The 21,707-nt window shown below is 52.1% G+C and overlaps 1 protein-coding gene across 2 annotated transcripts in view; it reads right to left on the bottom strand.

The window, feature by feature from the left end:
- HHATL (hedgehog acyltransferase like) overlaps positions 1-18,261 on the bottom strand; it is a 39,480-nt gene extending 21,219 nt beyond the window's left edge. For both annotated transcript variants that reach the window (XM_034759829.1, XM_034759830.1), the window contains exons 1-6: positions 17,971-18,261; positions 10,054-10,199; positions 8,475-8,542; positions 7,781-7,894; positions 4,616-4,810; positions 2,705-2,914 (exon numbers count right to left, since the gene is read on the bottom strand). In XM_034759829.1, coding sequence (XP_034615720.1) covers positions 2,705-2,914; positions 4,616-4,810; positions 7,781-7,894; positions 8,475-8,542; positions 10,054-10,159 — 693 coding nt within the window. In that variant the 5' untranslated portion in view covers positions 10,160-10,199; positions 17,971-18,261. The remainder of the gene's footprint in view (positions 1-2,704; positions 2,915-4,615; positions 4,811-7,780; positions 7,895-8,474; positions 8,543-10,053; positions 10,200-17,970) is intronic.
- Positions 18,262-21,707: the final 3,446 nt, after the last annotated feature.

The following is a 21,707-nucleotide window of genomic DNA, read 5'->3' as shown; positions in this document are numbered from 1 at the left end:
GTGAAAACAAGCGCAGGATGTGGTCCCCTGTGTTGATGTCACATCATATCACATTTTCAATCTTGCACGGGAGAACTTATGTGGCAGCAGCTGTGCAGATTCCAAATGGCATTTGACTGGGAGTTCCCCAGGGACAGGAATGAGTGGATGTGTGAGGTTGGCCTGTTGGTATCTGGCAGTCGGCATCATGTCTGCTTTGTGCGCAGGTGAGAAAGAATGGACCGTAGATGTCAGGTGGGTGGAGCATACGCTTTGGGAGGAACACTAGAATTAACTTGGAGAAGTTATTTACTGCACTGGGTGTCACTTATTGGAGACAGATAAGGCCCAGCCCTAAGATGCAAGCTGAGAATTCCTATTGACTTAATTAGCAGATGAGGGTGCAATGATAGCTCAGTGGTTTGCGCATTGGCCTGCTTAAACCCAGGGTTGTGAGTTCAATCCTGGAGGGGGCCACTTAGGGATCTGGGGCAAAAATCAGTACTTGGTCCTGCTAGTGAAGGTGGGGGGCTGGACTCAAGGTCCTTTCCAGTTTTAGGAGGTAGGATATCTCCATAAATTTAATTTTTTAATTAAAAAATTTAAAATGTATTTACTAGTCGGTTTCACTTGCTAGTTCTTCTGCCTCAGCACCAACACTGCCACGTTTGAGTTTCCATCCCTGCAGGGACACATTTACCAGCCCCACGTTTTCATTGAAATTGTTTTGAATTAATTAAAAGATTTCTATTTGCGTTAGGTTTTATAGCATGTTTCTGGGTTCAGATCCTGAATTTTAGACTGCCAGTTGACCGCGCTCCTTTAAAAGAAAATGAAAGGGGGCTGATTAATATTACATGATCTGCTAGCATTCTTGGCTGTGTTTGTGAGTGGATTTTTTCCTAGCCTTTTTGGGGGGGAAATGGGGAAAAAAGACCTGGCGTGTCATTTTGTTGCCTTGCTAATATTTAGGTTTTGAATCATTTTAAAATCAAAACTGTGATAGGGAGGGTGAAAATGAGCACAGTGCTGCTATGTTGCTTTGTATTTAAATATCACACACTACACAGATGTCAGCTGGGTTCCCGCACTGGGAGTTCATCAAATCTTTCAGGTTTCAAGACCAAAAAAAAAAGGCAAAAGGAAACAGCATATGCTTGTTCCAAGGCTTAACATTTCCACCTTATTTGGTGTCCTACTGAGTTGTGGGTTCTGTTTCTCCTCTTTGAACAGACAGTTGAGTATCAGCCAATGACTGGATGACTGCATACATTTGCAAACATAAGTTCTGTGTTGTACCAACATGTAAAATATGTATGTGCATTGGTGTATATATAGGTACACATGTGTACGTATATACAGACACAGGAGTATGATAGAAGGAGCAGGAGGAACCCGTATATTTAGTTGCCAAGCCACTTCCCAGTATAAAAATTCTTTTGTCCTTTTTAAATTTATTTATATATAGATAAATGGCTTGAGTTTTCTGAGCCTTAGAATATCTACATCTCCCATTAACTTCAGTGAGGCTACGGGCACTCAGCACCTCTGAAAATCAGGCCTATATAAAATTTAGCTCTGTGTAGCTCGAAAGCTTGTCTCTCTCACCAACAAAAGTTGGTCCAATAAAAGATATTGCCTTGTCTCTCTAGACTGAAATTCATAGTGTCTGTCAGCTACAGCAGCTAGAGGGCGACGTGATCACATGTCTTAGCCTGCCTAAGCAGGTCTGATGTTCCATCCACTAGAGGGCAGTATTGTGGGAGGACGGACAGACACAAAGATGTGACACACAGAGGGACGCAAACATATAATGTGTCTAGTCCACATTGGGGCCCAGGTGGCAGCTGCAGAATGTGTGAGCATGTGCACATGGGGATAACTGCATGTAACAAATGGGAATTTGTAGGGGCAGCTAACTATCTGCACACCGCTGAGTACTTTGCAGGTGCAACTTCTGTCTGTCATCTAGGTTGTCATCCGGCCCCCATAGTACCTCAGCTCCTCACAAACAATGAATTTATTCTTGCAACACCCCTAGGAAGTAAAGAAGAATTATCATCCCCATTTTGAAGATGGGAAACAGACACAGAGAAATTAAGTCCGAAGTTGCACAGTGAGTCAGTGGAAAATTCCGAGGCAAATTGAACCAAGATCCTACTCCAATGACTTCACCACCACAGCACACTTCTTCACATATTGTCGGTAGACACTGCTCAGCTGAAAATCTGACCCAGTGGCGCTGATTTTTAGAAACAGCTTCTTGTTTTGCATCGGAATTTTGTTCCATCATCTAATTGCAGGTGCAACTGACGTCACCTGGATGTTTAGCCACGGCTTAATTTGTGCCAGGGCTGAGCCCCGGCACCTCTGGGCTTGGCGGTTCATAGCTCCAGAGCCTCTGGGCTTGCCGTGTCAGAATGTAAAAAAAATTGCTTGAGCCCCGACAACATTTTTGTCTTGCTTTGAGCAGGGGGTTGGACTAGATGACCTCCTGAGGTCTCTTCCAACCCTGATCTTCTATGATTCTATGCTAAATTAAGCACTGTGTCTAACTACCTGACTTGTGCCCTCAAACCAGGTAAGCGTATGTCTAAATGAAACCGACCGTGCCAGCAATTATTTGTGGGAGTAAAACTACAGGTTCAAAGTGGGAGACTGGGCTGAGGGTCCCTTTTAAAATCTGCCCCGTAAGGTGTAAGGAAGAAAACCACAAAGCTAGTACCTGAGAGTGGAATTGATCAAAGGTCATGATGGGTCCGAAGAAAAAAAACGGGAGGTAGAAATTATATTTCAGCAGGTCAATGATGGAGTAAATCCCTTCCTTCCTCTCGGAGTTCTCCAGCGCAAAGCTCATGCAGCGCATGATGGTAAAGCCGCTTCCTCCATAAAACAGAACATCTTGAAGATCAAAAGTTCTTGTTACAAATCCATTCTAAACAAAAAAGAATAGTTACTATGTCATATGGCTGAAAAGGTCTTCTTCTGTGCAACTGCCTGCAGTGGTTATCTCCTACGACCGAGTCTGGCTTCAGATATGTTTTTCTATGAATGGCGCCTTACTTTCTGAGAGCCTAGCTGCATAGATTTTTAAGACCAGAAAAGCACCATTATGATTATCTAGTCTAACCTCCTGCATAACATGAGCCCTTGAACTTCACACACTAATTTCTGCACCAAGCCTATAATTTCCATTGGAGCTATAGCGTATCTTTTGAAGAGACACCCAGTCTTGATGGAAAGACTTGAAGGGATGGAGAACCCATCACCTCCCTAGGTAAGTTGTTCCAGTGGTCAATTACCCTCACTATTGAAAAAACTGCCCCTTATTTCTAGCTTGAATGATCTGGCTCTTATAACCAGAAGGATCACCAAAACTTTAAGCTGAAATTCACCATCGTGCAGGAGTTTAGCACAAGGCTGATGGTGCACCTAAGAGCTCACTAGAGCACTGAAGTGGTGTGTAGGTTTTGTGCTGGTCTTTGGAACAGATGTGAATGTCACCCTTCTAGAATATCACACACAGGGATGACTTCACCCAGCGCTGAGCTGCAGCCACCTCTGGGGTGGAATGGGACCACTAGCCGGTCTATACAAATGGCGTGAATGGAAAATTGCAGCTGCGAAATTGCAAAGGGGCGTTTAGATTGACAGAAAGTAATTACCAGTGGTGGGACTGGGTCAAGGAAACTCGGACTATCACCTTTACGTCTGCAAAATGGGCTACGGGAAATGGCTTGATGTGCAGAAGTGCTGAGAACCCAGAGCATCTATTTTCTCTAACGGGAATTGTGGGTGCTCAGCGCCTCTGAAAATCAAGCCTTGATGGACTAATACCCCTGTAAGGCAGAGAAGTATTACTGGTCCCGAGTCAGCAAGCTAGTTAAAGAATATGCCTACCAGTAATTTAATAATAATATCCAGCTCTTCCATAGAGCTTTTCAGCCAGAGATCCGGAAGCACTTAACCAATGCAGCCAATGCCATTTTAAAAGATGGAGAAACTGAGGCACGGGGAGGGGAAATGATGCACTCAAAGTCACCCCCCTCCAGTCCAGAACGCTATGCACCAAGCCTGCACTGGGGCTATCACTACTTCAATGGGACTGCTCAGGTGCTTAAGTGCATTACTAAATTGAAACAATTATAATCTCTGGGGATGTTGAGGCACAGACAGGCTAAGTGACCTGCCTGAGGCAGCGGCGGCTCCAGGCACCAAGCGTGTGCCTGGGGCGGCAAGCTGCGGGGGGGAGCCCTGCTGGTCTCTGCGAGGGCGGCAGTCAGGTAGCCTTTGGTGGCTTGCCTGCGGGAGGTCAGCTGGTCCCGCGGGTTCGGTGGCAATTCGGCGGCGGGTACGCCGGAGCCGCGGGACCGGGGACCTACGCAGGCAAGCCGCCCCTGGCCTGAAGCCCCTAGCACATCAGTGGCAGGACCAGGAATAGAACCCCAGAGGCCTGGTTCCTGCTCTAACCACCAGAGGATGTGCCTCCATACATGTGGCTCTTCCTCAAATGTTTCAGTTTGATATGAGCTATCAAATCATAGGCCCAAATACACTGGTGCGTGGCCAGGGCATGACCCCGGCACTGGGAACAAAACAGAGCTGTGCGCTGGAAAGAAACCGGCTACGCACCTACCTGCCACACGCTGAAAGGTTCCAGCCTGAAAGAGGCCAGGCTGCAAAGCCCGGCTGCAAAGCACAACCACCTCTGCTTAGCCAGCGCAACGGTGTAGAGCACCACACAGTGAGAGAGGACAATCATCAGGTAGGCGCGTCCCATGGTGCCCAGCACGGCCAACATCCCGTAGAGCATGTAAACCACAGATCTGTGCTGTGAGAAAAGAGAACGTGCCTTAGGCTGCCCCTTGGGGAGTCTAACACCCAGCGCCCCCGGGCAACAGATACAGGGTGCCAGACAGATACAGGGGGAGCAGGAACCGTTTTATTTACACTAGAGCAGATCAGCGTATGTCGTCTTTTTTTTGTTTTTGTTTTTACATTCAGTCAAGACAGGGGAGTTTTCTGCCCCTCTCCTTGTTCACATTAGTCCTCTTAGAACTACGTCACCCTGGGAGCTCATGTTCACCTGATTATCTAGCTGATCATCCATTCTTAGATGGGTGCCATCTTAGCCTCACTGACATCAGCAGTGACACTCACACTGACTTCAGTGGGGCCAGGATTTCAACCGATACATTTCTCTTTCAGGTACTTATCTGCCTCCCATCACCCCGCAATCTTTAATGTCTTTATCCCCACAGCATCCCAGTGAGGTAGGGAAGTGCTGTTATCCCCACTTCCCAGGTGGGGAACGGAGCCACAGCAAAACGAAAGCCCAGATTGTAAAGGTATTTAGATACCTAACCTGTGTTGCAATCAACAGGAGTTAGGCACCAAAACACCTTAAAAAAATTTGGCCCTAATTGACTTGTCCAAGGTCTCCTGAGTCGCAGGCTAGTATGCTAACCACTGGACCGTCCCTCCTCTTTGAGTTGCAATAACTGAGCCAGGAGGTCTCAGATTTGTGGATTTTTTATGACACTTTTTAGGAAAGGAAAACAATTTTAATGAAATGTCCCCCCCCCCCCATGCACACACACAAGCAGCTGTAGTAAATGTAAGCAGAGTCAGGATGAGCTCTACCCTGACATCTGGTGGTGAATTATGGCGAGTATGGAAAAGAAGTTCAGGGGCTGATCTTGTTTGCATAGGCACACCCACCCCGCCTAGCATGAGCCCACGGAAGCCATGGTCACTTTGGCAGCTGTGGGATCCCCAGTTTCTCTGTTATTGGGGCAGGAGGAATAAAGTGTTGTTACCCTGATTATGTGAATCAAGGACAATGAAACTGTTTTATGACAGATGGTCTCACCATCACCTAAGTAGCACTCGCTAGACAAGGGACATGGGTTCCAAAACCCACTGAATTGAGAGAGGTTGGGGGACAGGTATGGGCCCTTTTTGAGGGCATGGAACACTAATTGCACTGTCTCCTCTCTCCACTGTGGAATATCAGAGCTAATTTTGATTCTATTAGGAGTCTAGGTAGAGGCTGCTGAGCTGAATTCACTTTGGGCCAATAGTGCACCAGCACTGGGACTCCTTTACTACAAGCTGAAGTCACTAAGAGCTGAAATCACTAAAAGAGCTAAAATTAGTCAGCTGAGATTACTGAGTGCTGTGTTAACTAGTGGGGGAACCTGAAGATATATTACTAAGCAGCTGGCAGAGTGGAGCGGTTTGTGGGGGCAGCTGGAGTAGTTCCTGGGAAGGCTGGTGGAGTGGCTGGCAGAGCGGAGCAGTTTCCGGAGACGGCTGGAGCGGCTCACGGGATGGCTGGAGGAGAGGAGCGGAGCGGAGCGGTTGGTAGAGTGGAGCCGTTCGTGGTGAAAGCTGCAGCAGAACTCCACAGAGAGGCAGGGCAGTCGGCCTCAGACCATGTAAGGTACCCCTTAACACTCTGTGTGCCCCCCCCCCATTTCCCCCCGGGCTGGGGGGGGGGAAACTCTGCAGATAAACTTTTGATCTGGGGCGGCACTGACCAGGGACAGAGACTTTTGGGTTGTTGGACTTTGGGGTGATTGAACTTAAGACCCTGAGGGGAAAAGGACACTGCCAAACTTACTTGGAGGTGGGTCTTTTGCTCATGGTTTGTGTTATGAATCCTGTTTGTGGTGTTTCCCCAACATAATGCCGCATCGTTTCCCTCCTTTATTAAAAGGCTTTTGCTACACTCAGACTCTGTGCTTGCGAGAGAGGAAGTATTGCCTCCTAGAGGTGCCCGGGGGGTGGGATGTAATTGTCCCAGGTCATTGGGTGGGGTCTCGAGCTGGTTTTGCATTGCGTTATTGAAACGGAACCCCTAGATACTGAACCCGGCCCTTGTTGCTGCCAACTCAGGGGGGCAGAAGGGTTACATAAATAATGAGCAATGATCCTGCTTTTATGCATCTGCCCTGATTAAATGAAAGACGGACGAAGAGGTAGAAAACCATCCCCCAAAAGTGTGATTGAAAAAAAGCAACATTGTCTGGAAAGTCGAGAACCAAAGAGTCCTTCAGCATCTCTCAGTCACAGCCACTCCTGGCCTGATCACCCACAGCACTTGTTAGTTAGTTTTATGGTAGTGCCTACGTGACAGACAGTCCCTGTCCTGAAAGGCTTTTAATGGGGCACACTTGGAAGGCCATTCATTGGGGGAGCCCCCTCTCTCGTCAAATTCTCAATATACACAGATGGTTTTTATGATATTGTCCAAAGGTCGAAGTATTTAGCTCCCACCATGCCATCGCGACTGTGGATTCTCTGTGGCCCAGCTGTGTTCTTTTGTCTTAGACCTGGTCTAAACTAGAAAATGAGGTCAGCGTACCTATGTCACTGAGGGGTGTGAAAAATCCACACCCCTGAGTGGCGTCAGTAAGCCAACCTAATTCCCTGTGTAGCTGGTGCTAGGTTGACAGAAGAATTCTTCTGTGATTCTAGCTCCTTCCCCTCAGGAGAACCCCTCCCATCAGCGTAGGTAGTGTCTACACTGAAGCGCTAATGCGTCGCAGCTGTGCCGCTGTCGCGTTTCGAGGGTAAACAAGCCCCGAGCCCCACAAGGGCGGGTCAGATATTGAGGTATTTGCAGCCCTTTAAAAAGTCCCCTAAGTCCAAGGAATATGCCCTGTGAACAGTGTTTATTGGAATCTTAAATGACGCCATCACCAGTTAAGCAAGGAAAGGGATCTGCGTTTGCCCTGCAATACCATGCGCGGCGTGGTGCTTTTAAAGCTGTGTCTGGGCAGTGGCCCTTGCTCACCTGAGGAGCCACCATGGAGCAGATCTTGGCGAACAGGATGTGCCCCGAAAGGGCAAAGACGATGATGTTCCTGAACGAGGTGAACCACATCGCCCACTCAAAGTCAGCTCCGTCCTGTCAGAACAGAGCCACATCAGCACGGACAAGCCACGGAAAGGCTACTGCAGTCGCTCCAAGGCCCCCTAATCGCTGACTTCCTGCTTAGTAACCCTCCTCCTGCGCAAGCCTTCAGCTCCCCCAAATGTCCTTCTCTAACGGATAGCACGGATACAGCGCCTGCTCCTTCTCAGTGCTGGAGGCCCTCCACTTCCATTGACTTCAACAGGAGTCGAGGGCGTTTGGCACCTCACAGGATCAGGCCCACGGTTCAAGTTATTTTCATGCCCTTTCTACCATCTGTGGATTTCAAAGCATGTTAGCTTAGCTCTATCAACCCTGTACGGGCTCTGCTGGGATCACTTGTGTCTATAGGTGCACGTAAACGCCGGGCACACTTGCTGTGTTGCGTAAATAATATATTCCTTAGTGAGTGAACTTTTAATTGATGACACCGTTGTTCCGACATGCAGCAGAAAGGTTCATGCGGACTGTGCAAAGAGACCCGAGCGGCGGGAAAGTCAGGGCTCTTTTTTGTCACTGTCAGCCTTGGTTGTGGTACTTTAAGCAACCAGTGTCCCACTGTTGGGTTACTTACCATTTTCCTGCCGAAGTAATGCCAGCCCGGCTTTATGCCCTGCCGAAAGGCTTTTCTGTTCACATTATCTGCAAAAGAACAGGTGTTACCCGGGGAGAAACCACTCTGATGCTGAGACTGTCTTCTGTACACAGCCCAAGGCTGCCAAGCACTTAGGCACGTGCTTAACTTTGAGCACAGGCACAGCTCCCATTCAAGCCACTGCACTCGCTTACAGTGAAGCATGCGCTCTAGGGCGTTGCTGAGTCAGGACCTGCGCCGTGATGCTGCTTCACTTCTTCCCTGGGATTGGTCAGCACAGGGGATGAGCATCGGGGTAAGCAGGGGAGGGGTTTTCCCCGGCTTAGTTGCCTCCTTCTGGTAGAGGGGAGGAGAAAGAGCAACAGAGGAGAGATAAAGCAGCTGAGGTTTTCAAAAGTGACCGGGCATAGGATTTACTGCATGGCTTCTGTTGGCATGAACGGGAGTTGCGTAGCTACAGCTCTTCTTCCCCTCTGAAAAATCCCACTCAACCCAAGGAGCCATCTCCTTCATCACTCCAGCTCTTTCGAGTCACCCCCTGAGCACTTAGGGTGGGGTACTTCTGGGGGCTCCCAGACAGCTTCTCCGTTACCCCTACAGCCAGCCCATAAGGGTCCAATCATGGGAGGTGCTGACTGCCTGCGGCTCCCATGGGATTTGGGAGTGGAGCCATTCTTCTGAAACCTATGGGCCTGAGCCAAAGCCCACTGAAGTCATTAGAAAGAGCTTCACTGATTTCAATGGGCTTAGGGGCAGGTTCTCAGTCAGCTGATTGGATTGCTCCTTTGTCCATCGGGGCAGTGTTTGTCTCACTCATAGCTACCTCCAGTTAACTGTGGATTTAGGGGTTAGCTGGAGGGGGCTGGCATGACCACCCTCAGCCTGAAGCCCCCTGTTTATGCTCCAAACAGACACATCATAGGCAGCAGCAGTCCAAGCGTCACCTGCATCATCCCACCAATGTGCTTCAGACTCAACCCAGAATGATCATCCCCACGCGGGTTGTTTGCACGGCTAAAGAAACCAGAGGAAAGGAGCAAAGAGCCTCCAACCAGGGATTTCTCCAACATCCTGCCCCTGCCCTGTTTGAGGAACCATCATGAGATGATACACTGTAGATAGGAAGAATTGGGAGCTCTCATAGGGGGAGGGGGACCCAGCCGTCAGCAGTGCCGTTGTCCCATAAAAAGATGTGCTGCATTACTGACGATCAGAGCCCTTGAAGATAATGTATCGGCCTGTCTAGGACGTTGACATAGGGGCTTCGCCACTGCGTTGCGCCTGATGTCGCCATTTAAATCTGTGCCCAGTGAGCTTGGAATAGTTCCACTCGGATTGGGCAGCATTTCACACCTACTTTGCTCAGGTGTAAGTGACTCACAAGGTCATTCTCAGCAGAGAATCACGTCCAAGAGCTTTATACTTGTGATCATAAGAAAAGATATTGCAAATGGGTGGAAACTGGCTCCTTCTGAATTCTGGATGGTAAGAATACCTGTTTGGAATACACCTACCACTTACACACCCACACCTGGCTAGCTTGGATTAGGAAAATTACCTCTCGATGCGTCGAAGATCCCATTTCCACTGTACACCACCGCACAAGTCAAGATCAGAGCGTAGAAACCCAGCTCATAACTCGGTAACACTGCTTTAATACCCATGTTGGTGGGTTGCCACCCCAACAGCCAAGGGTCTCCAGATCTGGCAGAGAAAAAAACAAAAGGAAAAGTTTTGTGTCCATAGCTACTCACGCCCACGCTGTGTGTGGGATCTCATTACACATGAATGACTTGAAATTGGAGGATTGGATCCATTTTGTCGTCTTTTGTCTGCAGTGTTCTACCAGCTGACGGGCTCCTTTATCTACCACCTCTGGGCTGACATCCTTCTACTACCCTTCCTGAACAAGAAGGGGAATTTCGTCAGCCCTGTGATTCCAGCCTGCCTTTATTTTTCAAACACAGGAGCTGCTAGACTCAACACAAGAATGGTCCATCTATTCCATTCCGTCTCCAGCAGAGCACATGACCATAGAAATCAGAAGGGCTATTCGGTCATGTGATTGCTCTTTCTGACGGCGCAGCGTTGCTCCTTACAGCGCTCAGGCCAGTCTGGTTTTAAATATCCCAGGGGATGGGATTCACCTCATTGTCCGATATATCGCGACTCTAATGCGCCTCACCACTGCGAAATCCCCTTGCAGTCAGTCACTGCCAATGCTGCCCCGTCGCCTTCTGCTGGGAGCTAGCGCGATCAGTGGCACATTGCATTCAGCGCCTTAGTGTTGCAGAGCACTTGGCTGTTATCCCTTTTCCCCAAGACGGGGCTGATTGGCTTAGGCCAGCATCCTCATCTGGGGACGGCCAGGCAGTGAGCCACAGCAGAACCCCACCGTGCATGTGTGGGGCAATGTTATGCCATTGCAAATTAACAGCCTCTCTGCCATCCCTTCCCAGCTGCTCGGAGGGAGGAGGTCCCCTGTTTTGTCTCCCCCCTCCTGTGGACTAGCTCCAGCCTCTACCTCATTTACTGCCCCCTGGGTGGTACTTTTCATCCCTAGATCTCAGGGCTCTTTGTACTAGAGGGCAGGTATCATCGTTCCCCTGGCACCGAACCCAGCTCACCTGACTCCCGGCCTAGTGGATAATCCTCTGGACCACGCTGCCTTCTTAGGAGTATTGGGTACTTCTGTGATACAGGCAGAGGACATGGAACACCTATCTAATGGATGGATATTGCGGGCGCCTTGAATGACATGTAGCTCAAAGAACCATAGGTTGGGAATCCCTGACTCAGGAGATTACATTGCTTGGCCTCTGGCCACTTCCTTTCATTTAAACCATCTCTCCCCTACTCACCTGTGTTGGTGCTTTTCCTTGCAGAGGAGCTGCCACAATGAAGCTAAAGATCACAAACCCGTGGCTGGGAAATCGCCTAGGCACAGACATTGTTTTTGAAGGCACGTAGGACTGTGTGTGTCCAGGCCCTGCCCTGTGGCGATGCTCCTTCCACAGCATGCTGGCACAGGGACAGCACCAGAAGCGGACTGCAGTTCTCCGATCCCCACAGGGGCAGACAGGCATGGAGCGTGAAAGGGTGACGGCTGAAATCTTGGCCAGCACTGGGGATTTTAACCTGGGACCTCCAGAGCTGGGCTCTCAGCTAGAGCTGTAACAGAGTCACCATCCTCTGTGACGCAGGCACAGATGGGAAACGGTGACTGGCGCACGATAGAGGGATCATACAAGAGAGTCCTTACCTAGGCAGGATTCTTGCGCAAAACACTGAAGTCGGGGAGAGCTGTAGGGAGCTGAGCAATTCTAAAAAAAGGCATGTTTTTTGGTGCCTAACGTTGGCAATCAAATGTGGAAACGCTGGCCATTCCGCTTAGCCTGGGGTTCCCCAGGAATACTCGGGGCAGGGTCTGGTGGGTAAAACCCCTCTGAACAGGTCTGAATCTCTTGTGCCAGGGCCTGTGTTTCTCTGTGTCTATGCAGCACCTAGAAGGATGGGGCCCTGATTTCTGATTGGGGCCTTTGGAAGATGCCATAATACAAATAATAATAAACAACGTAAGTCTGGGTAGTTTAAGCTGTATCGGGAAATTGGCAGAGAGCTACTATGCTCTGCTACTCCCTTTCCACTTCATTGACTGGTTCTGTGCTAGTAAGTCCCATGGCAAGACACACCCACATAGGGAAGGGTAGCTCAGTGGTTTGAGCATTAGCCTGCTAAACCCAGGGTTGTGAGTTCAATCCTTGAGGGGGCTATTTAGGGAAGTGGGGATTGGCAGGGGGTTGGACTAGATGACCTCCTGAGGTCCCTTCCAACCCTGATATTCTATGATCTATGTCCTGTATGTAGCTGATAACTGCACAGCATGTTGGATGCTAGATACTGGGTGTAACTGGCAGTACATAGTCATGGACAAGAAGCTATTGCATCGCTGGCAGTGTAGTGTATGTAGCTGGCAATGAACGGTGTGTAATGGGTAATGTGCTTGGTATCATTGTCAATATACAGGCAACATATGGTTATCAGTGACAATGTGTTGTGTGCAGCAGGTCCCTGGTAGTGTCCATTGTTAAGCAATTTAGTCTAGGGAAGGAGATTAGTGTTTTTATGTGTATCTTGTCATGTTAAACAGGGTCACATTTTTCAGGGCTAGACTTAGAGCTTCCAGAGCCATCAAGGCCAAGTGGGACTCCTGTATGTTGCATTCCCCACTCCCTATTCTGGGATCAGAGACTGGAACATTTGTATCTAAACACCCCCCCCTTCCCATGGCTGATCTACCCAGCACTTGCTTTAAGGCCTGCTAGGGTGGGATCTCGCGGGGCGGGTATGATTGCAATGTGGTTTCCAATGGCTTGGAGAGATTTAGTGACTGCTCTGAGTGTATTTGCTTGTCTGATAACATGATCGCCTTCCATGCATCATTTGTGCAGACGCCGCTGAGGGAATGGCTAAGGGCAGCGTTGCTTGTTCAGTCAAAGCTGTCCAAGAGGCAGGACGGTGTTCGGTGATCTTGGGCAAGTTACTTCCTCTCTCTGTGCCTCAGTTACCCATCTGTCACAGGGTACTTCCTTCCGCTCCCTTTGCGTGGCTGGTCTCCCACTATCATAAGCTCTGTGGGGCAGGGACTGTCTCTTCCTCATGGTGCCTACGACAATGGGACGCCGAGCTGCAACTTCAAAGTGCTGTCTCTTCTTAAAAACAGCAGAGTCCTGTGGCACCTTATAGACTAACAGACGTATTGGAGCATGCGCTTTCCTGGATGAATACCCACTTCGTCAGATGCATGTCATGTCATGGGTATTCACCCACGAAAGCTCATGCTCCAATACATCTGTTAGTCTATAAGGTGCCACAGGACTCTTAGTCTGGATCTGCAAAAGCAGCAAACACAGCTACCTCTCTGATACTTGTCTCTTCTTAGCGCGCCAGTGCAAGCCCCGCTAGCCCAAGCCTGTTAACCCGGCCTGGGAGCCGTGAGCTGTGTAGACGTGCCCATTAGTAGCAGTAGCTGGTGAATTTCTCCCCTGGAGGGGCCTTACCCAGTTAGCAGAGTCACTCATTCAGTGACTCAAATGCCTCCATTACAGCAGCAGAGGCTCAGAGGCTCATAGACTTTAAGGCTAGAAGGGACCATCATGATCATCTAGTCGGACCTCCTGCACATGGCAGGGCACAGAACCTCACCCACCCACTCCTGTAACAGACCCCGAACCGCTGGCTGAGTTACTGAAGTCCTCAAATCATGGTTTAAAGACTTCAAGTTACAGAGAATCCACCATTTACTCTAGTTCAAACAGCAAGTGACCTGTGCCCCCTGCGGCAGAGGAAGGAAAAAAGCCCCCAGGGTCTCTGTCAGTTTGATCTGGGGAAAATTCCTGCCCAACCCCAAATACGGCAATCATGTGGACCCCAAGCATGTGGGCCAGACTCAGCAGCCAGACCCTGATGAACCATAGGCAGGTGAGCCGAAAGGCTCCTGGCTCAGGCAGGGAGATGTGCTTAGATGGAAGCCACTCCGGGCTATCTTGCAGGGAGATGCAGAAAACACAGCTCGGCAGAGGAGCAGTTAATCCTGTGTACTCAGTAACATTAGCTGAGTGAACTTTAAAGGGGATCAGGAAGGGGACTGCCTGTGTGAGCAGCAATAAAAAAACCCCACTCTGGCGGCCCCTGATTTAATGTCTGACTTGTAAAGCTTTTGCCTCGGGTGGGTTTATTTATTTATTTTTTAATTTTACTGAATTTTTAAAAGCTGGAGCCTCTCTTTGGTCCAATCAAGGCAGATCACTCACCGCACCAAAAGCGCGGGTCAACCTGCGGCTTGGCTTTCCGCCTGAAGGGGTTCACCTGGGGCCCAATCCAAAGCCCAGTGAAGTCCATGGGAGTCTTTGGACCTGGCCCTAAACCTCCTTCCCATTCAGCCCAAATGCGGAGGAAGGAAGGATGGGCCAGTGGTTAGCCTAGAATGTGCAAGACCCGTTCCTCCTTTGCTGCAGGTTTCCTGTGTAGCCTTGGGCAAGTCTTTCAGGGCTAGCTCCATGGCCACTCTCAGGCCGACATTTAAGTGCCCCCCGAGCTCCTCAAAACTCCCGCTCAGCTGCAAACTAAACTAATCCTAAATCTCCTCCAGGAACATCCCCTAGGCAACCTAAGTGTCTGCTAATGGGCCTGGACAAAGCCACCTCAGGCCTGACGCTGCCTCATCGCTCAGCACCCAAGGTCATGCCTATGGCCTTTCTCCAACGACGCCTTCCCCTGGGTCTCTTGCCTGCAGATGTGCTCAGAGCACGGAACAGGCCATGCAAAAAGGCTGCTGGGGGCAGCCAGATGAGGAATTTCGGGAGCAGGCGGCTGTGTGTGTACATCCCATTGTACCCCGTGGTTCGCGCACTCCCTTGCAGCTGGGTGACTCAAGTTTGAAGCCCCAGTCTGGAGCAGAGCCGTGAGCCTGACTCTCCTGCATGCCAGCAGCGTGCCCTAGCCCCCAGGCAATAGGACTGGCTTCTCTTTCTCACCCGCTCTCTCGCCCCAGGCATAGTGAATGAGAAGCTTCAGCAGGAGAGATGGGGAAAGGCTTCTCGCGCCCCCCCCCCCCCCCCAAGGGCCCAGCAGTTTGGGCTGTCAGCTGGAAGATCTGGGTTCAAATTCTGGCTCCAAATCGGATTGGAAAACAGGGCCACCGCTTCCCAACTGAGTGCCTACCCACCAGGCTAGGGGCTAGCGCGGGGCTCTCTCCCACGGGAGACAGGACCAATCTGGCTTAGGCTCCTACCTTCAGGAAGGTTTACAGCTAAGAAGCCCAAGCGGAGGAAGGTATCTCCCTCCCACCCAGAGCTAAAAGCCTTAGCTACCCTGGAGGAGCCGTGCTTAGGCTCCACCCATTGCCTGGGCATTTCCCGCTGGCTTGCTTCAGCAGCCCCCCCCTCAGCTCGCCGGCATCTGTGCCGCACATTCTGCGTCCCCCGACAATGCCTGGGGATGCCCAGCTCGGGGCTGTGAATTCCACGGGGCGCCTGGAAGCTAGCCGGTGAGCGCTGGGACGCCTGAGTCCCCTGGTGGGGAGAGCCCTTGCTCTCTCCATGCTCCTCTGCCCACCGGTTAAATGGGGCCAATGGCATTTTCCTGCCGCCCCGCGGGGCTGTGAGGAGGAATGAAAGACTGTGAGATGCTCCGTGTGTGCAGCTGGAGGCGCATAGTGGCAACGATGGGGTGGCCAGTTGATTTTCAACCAGAAAGTCCGGTCGAAAAGGGACCTGACAGTGTCCGGTCAGATTTACTGACGGGACCCCCAAAGTCCGGTTACTGTGAGCAGGGGAGGCACCGGGTCATCTCCTGCTCCAGCCCCTCCCAGCCGGGCCCGCCTCCTACCTTCATTGGGAGGCTGCAGCTCCCAGCCCCAGCTCCACAGGCAAGTCCTTCCTGACCCGGGCAGGAGGTTGGGGGTGGGAGGGGAAGAGGAGTGGAAGGGGGCGGGGCCTCAGGGGAAGAGGCGGGGCAGGGGAGGTTCCAGCACTCCTGCTGGAGTGTCTGGTTTTTAAATATTACCAAGTTGGCAACCCTGGGCACCGAACTGGGGATAGCGGGGTGAAGAGAGTCATCTCCGTGCCTAGGCCAGACAGGAAAGAGGAGTCAAAGAACCTGCTCACAGGAGATGATGCAAAGTTGGTGCAGTTTGGGCTGACGCTGCTGGGAGCCTGGGTTCAGTCCCAGGCACCTCCTTCCCAGGGCAATGGGAGGCCGTCTACACTCACTCCCAGGCTGTGCTCCTGGGAGAGTCGCCATTGGCCTCGTGGGCACCTCGTGGCACTCAGTGTGTGTTTCTGCAGGGGGTGACACGGGCTAACAGTCTCCAAACAATTACCATGAAGAAAGGCCGAGGAGACTGGCTGGGCATCCCGCAGGGGGGAACGACGTGTCTGGCTGGGGAAATGGGGCATTCGGCTGGAATAGCAGGCTGGGCTTCCTGGCAGTGAGGTGGAACAGTCTTCCACGGGATGGGCACATTCACAACCAGACGAAAGCCCCGGGGAATACAGCCGAGGGCACAGTCAGGGGGATTCAGCACCCTAACATGGCAGCTGTTTTCCAACACTGGTTGCCGTGACTCTGCAGTGAGGCTTTTACAGTTTTGTCCCTTATGGGAGAGCCATACGGTATCCAGGCCCAATTCTGTCCCCCGGGGGTCCCCTGCTGCCTTCAGTGGTGCTGCCAGGGAGGTTGCATGGGTATAAACCAGGGTGGACTTTGGCCCCTGCTGCAGTGATCACAATGAACTGACTCGTGCTGCATGGTTCTTGTGAACCCTGCAGAGCCCGCTGCTAGCTAGACCTGGCGTATTGGCAGCTGGATGGCCCCCGGCAGTCACTAAGTGGCCTGGATCATTACATTAGGGGCCTGTGCCTTTTCTCTTCTGAGACCAGGTCAGCACTTACGTTGCACTTGTCAGCCACACAGCTCAACATGTCCCGCCAAGGTCAGCACCACTATCCCACTTTGCAGGTTGGGAAACCGAGGCACGGCGCTGGGAAGTGACTTGCCCAAGCGCACCCAGCAGCAGAGCCAGGAGTAGAACCTGGATCTCTCGCGTCCCAATCTGGCACACTAGCCACTAGGCCCCATTGTGTGTTGTCCTGCCTCCACTGCAAGACCCTTCTTATGATCAAAGTGCCTTTGCTTTGCACTGTCTAGTTTTAACCCACTTGGAGGGTGTGCTTGGTGTTTTGTTCCTCATTGTGGACGTCTCTTTAAGCAGGCCCCCCATTCAGCACGACTTCAGCCACTGTGCACTTACAGGGTGTTTTTCAAGGGCATCCCAGCAGGGCTGGGCGGGAGAAGGTTAATGGAGCAAAGTTACGTAAACGGGAATGCAATGCCCCCGAAGCTGGTGTGAGGCCGAGGTGGGGAAAAAGCGTCGGTCTGCAGAACACTGAGCCCTTTCCAAATTTAGCTGAGCGCTTGCCCTATCTGCAGCTGCAGGCCTCTGCGACAGCACAGGGTGCCTGTCCCTGGCTCCGCTCCCTCTTTGCAGATAGGTGAGTGCACAAACCCACGCACAGGTAGCTCAGCGTGCCCATCTCCCTGCTCCGCTCCACACCTGGGAGGCGCGCGGACGTGCTAGGGGACGTGCACTTTGCACGCGGTGGCCACAGATTCCGGTTGCGTTACCGGCACTTCTGCACTGTGGCTGAATCTTGTTGCAAGCGGTCGATCTTACATACAGCGCTTGCGCCCTGGCCAGTGAAAGCAACCCGTCCTCGCGTCCCATCCACCGCAGCTGCAGTTAACAGTAGCCTCCGGCCACAGACACAGCAAGACTTTCAGCTCAGCCGCGCTGCCAGGGACGGGTTGCAAACACAATGCAAGAAGGGGCGCGCTCGTGCCATGCAGATAAGTCGTTTAACAATGACCTGATTTACTCGCCTCCTTTTTGAACATGCATTTCCCTGCAACTGACCTTGGCAAGCAGTTGGCACAATGCAGCACCAGCCCGGAGCTCAGAAGTGAGGCAAAGCAGGGGGACAGACGATTCCTTTGGAAATCCGGATCCCAGCACTGTAAGTTGGGTGGGAAGGAAGAAATTGCAAGTTGTCCTTCCGCTGAGGCATCTGTCTGTCCGGCCGGTGGCTCCTTGGTTTCTTGGCTGCCAGTCCCCGCTGGGGTGGATCTCAGGAGTGAGTTGAGCTGGGAGCAGAGTGCGGCAGGCTGGAGATAGTTTTATTTTAGATCAGCACTACAGAGGGGGGTTGGTTCAGAAGCTGCCTGTCAAACAGCAGCAGCAAAAGTTAATTCAGGGCAAGTGGGGGAGGATGGAGGGACGGAGGAGGGAGACGTGGAGGCAGGGCTGGCAGCCTAGGGCGACAGGCTGGGCATGTGCCAGCTGGATATCAGGTCCCTTCTCGCACTGGGAGCTGGTTAGAGTTTTACCTCCAGGCTTCTGGGTCAGTGGTATCAAATCGCTGCCCCGGGCGTGGTGTTTCTAGGGCAGAGAGTGTTATCGCAGCCTGACCTTCCGAGACGGGCTCACGTCCGGGCTAACCATTCACCCGGCAACTCAGCAAACGGCCTTTAGCTCACGATGTGCCACGGGCCACAGATTGAGGTCCCCAGCCCGTGATGCATTTTGTAAGGGTAGACGCCTGCGCCCAGGCGGAGCCTGGTTAATGTCAGTGGGTCCGGGCGTGGGTGCAGGGAATGTCTGGGTGGAGTAGCCTGCAGGGTCGGGGCCTTAGCTGCTTACCCAGGGCTGCTGGGACTTCCCGCAGTTTGAAATTGGACTTTGCTACAATGTGTACGTAATACAACCAGGTCAATCTAGTCTGGTTCCGGCCTCCATTGCAAACCTGGGGTGGCGCGGCCCAGACGCTCACAGACACAGGAGCCCAGCGCTGGATTCACGCGCTTGAAACCCCCAGGCGCTGGGAGTCTGTGGATCAGACACTGCATCAGGCAGGGGAAAACCGTTCCAGAATGGCCTGTCCGGCACTGAAATGGCCAGGGTCAAATGCAACCTGGGAGCCAGACCAATAACTGCATGGCCGCTGTGTCAACTTCCCCCGCGGCTGAACCTGGCCCAGAAAACGCCAGCTGACCGTGACAGTGGCACTAAGACCTCAACGCAGTCCAGCCATCGCCTCTGCCGCGGCTTCCGTCTCTTCTGAGGAGCAGCCAGGCAGGATATTAGAAGTGACAGGACCCGAGCAAGCCCCGAACCCCCCGGGAGCAGCTTTGCAAAGTGAGCACGAAGGGACTGAACAGCCCAGTGGCTAAGCCAGGAGGAGGCAGGAGACGGGAAATGCTCCCACGCTCCGTATAAATTGAAAGCGACCAGACTAGGATGTGGTTTCTCACCTGAGGCTCAGGGAAGGGATTAATAGGTGGACATTGAGATGGGTAAACAGATGTGGAGGTGATAAGATCCTTTCCCCCTTCCCGCACCTTAGCCTCTCCCCAGTCCTTTGGCCGTTGTTGCCGGCACTTCTAGCTTCTCTTTGGCACTTCAAGTGCCCAAAATCTCCCTAGGAAGGTTGCTGTCCAGAGCACATTTCCAGGCCAGCGACAAGCAAGAAGTAATGCTAAAGTTTATACAGTGCTTCAGCTATAGGCATCAAAAGTGGGTAGATGTTATAATCGCCATTCTACAGATGGGGAAACTGAGGCACAACACTGCAAAGTGACTTATCCAAGATGCTGCAGCGAGTCAGTAACTGAACCCAGGCCCCCTGTTCATGGGCCCACACTTCCACCCGCCATCAAAATGCACCAGAAAGCCAGTTCTTAGCTTTCTCTCTAAGCTCCTCCCAGGGGCCGCCTCACTGTGGTATCTGTGCACCTCACAGTCTGTCCCGGTTATCCTCCTAGCACTTGGATTGTGGGCCGCAGAACTGGACACAAGGTTCCAGCAGCAGTCACCCCAGGGCCAAAGCCTGAGGTTAAAATAACCTCTCTGCTCCTCCTTGAGATTCCCCTGGGTCTGTACCCCAAGATCTCATTAGTCCATAACATCCCACTGGGACCATGTGCCCCGCTTACCGAGCGAGCCCGTTCGCTCTGTATCAGAGACGGCTCCTCTCCGTTATTTCCCACTCCCCCCTCTTTGTGTCAGCTGCAGCCTTTATCAATGATGATTACGTGGAGTTGATAAGGTTAAATAGCACCGGGCCAGGAACTGAGCTCTGCGGGCCCCTGGAATAAGCAGGAGGAGAATGCGGCTCACTGACCACGTACTGGGCCCCCAGGACATAACCGAAGTGGCAAATCTGGCTTTAAAAGTCAATCCCCAGACACCACGGCAGTGATCTGGGTTCAGTTCTAAGCCCTCAGTTGTTTGTACGGAATAAGAGGTACAACATTAATTATACTAAGAGCCGGCTCCTGTCCCCATTGATGTCAACGGGGAAACATCTGCTGACATCAGTGATGCAGGACAGGGGTCCGGCTGAGGCTTAGGGAAGCATGGGTGTTAATCAGGACCGTCCGGTGCGCCAATTGCAGTGCAGCAGGGCACTCGGCCTGAAAGGCTCCCAGCGTTGTTGAATACATCGGTTTTTTCTTTCATCCTGTACAGTAACAGGGACATGGGTCCCACACCCACATGTCCCTGAAGAGGAAATGACAGGGAAATGTGGCTAGCCCTCTGCCCCGCCAAGTAACACAGCACTGGAGACAGCAAGTAGTGAGACTGCCACACCCAGGGCCGGCTCCAGGCACCAGCACAGCAAGCAGGTGCTTGGGGCGGCCAAGGGGAAGGGGCGGCATGTCCGGGTCTTCGGCGGCAATTCAGCGGCGGGTCCCTCGGTCCCTCTCGGAGGGAAGGACCTGCCGTGGAAGTGCCGCCGAAGAAGAAAGCAGGGCTCCGATTGGGGCGGCAAAAACTCTGGAGCCGGCCCTGGCCACACCCTTATACAGAGCTCCAGCAGCTCTCGCAGCCACAGCAGAAGGGAACAGCTGATTTTTCTCGTCACATAAGAGCATAAGAATGGCCATCCTGGGTCAGCCCAAAGGTCCATCTAGCCCAAGATCCTGTCTCCCGACAGTGGCCAATGCCAGGTGCCCCAGAGGGAATGAACAGAACAGGGAATCATCAAGTGATCCATCCCCCATCGCCCATTCCCAGCTTCTCATTCTTGTTGGTATCGGTGTTGCGCTAGGTCCTACACAAACACAGAGACAGGCCCTGCCCCCTGGAAGCTGACAGGCTGTGCACACTCTACGTCTAAGATGGCAAGTGGATACAACAATCAGCCAGGAGAGCCCAAGATAACCACGAGATGATTCCGACCAGCGTGCTACGCAGCACTCACAGGAGGGAGGCCACGGAGGCAGCCCCAGAAGGACAACGTCCCCCCAGTCATCCTCGCCAGGGCCGGGTCCAGGCACCAGCACAGGAAGCAAGTGCTTGGGGCGGCCAATGGAAAGGGGCGGCACATCCAGGTCTTCGGCGGCAGGTCCCTCAGTCCCTCTCGGAGGGAAGGACCGGCCGCCAAATTGCCGCCGCAGTGCTTCCGATTGCAGCTTTATCTTTTTTTTTGTTTTTTTCCCCTTTCTTCGACGCTTGGGGCGGCAAAAAAGCTGGAGCCGGCCCTGAGCCTCGCCCCTTCTGTGTGACTCTGTCCCTGCTGGCGTGACCGGGCACACACGGTGTGTGCGAGATCACACCGCACAAAGGCTGCTCTTTTGCTGAGCGCGCCAGAG

The sequence above is a fragment of the Trachemys scripta genome, chromosome 2 (genome assembly GCF_013100865.1).
Source record: "Trachemys scripta elegans isolate TJP31775 chromosome 2, CAS_Tse_1.0, whole genome shotgun sequence".
NCBI lineage: Eukaryota > Metazoa > Chordata > Testudines > Emydidae > Trachemys > Trachemys scripta.
Note: the sequence above shows the minus strand (reverse complement) of the source record. Positions and strands in the feature narration are given on the sequence as shown.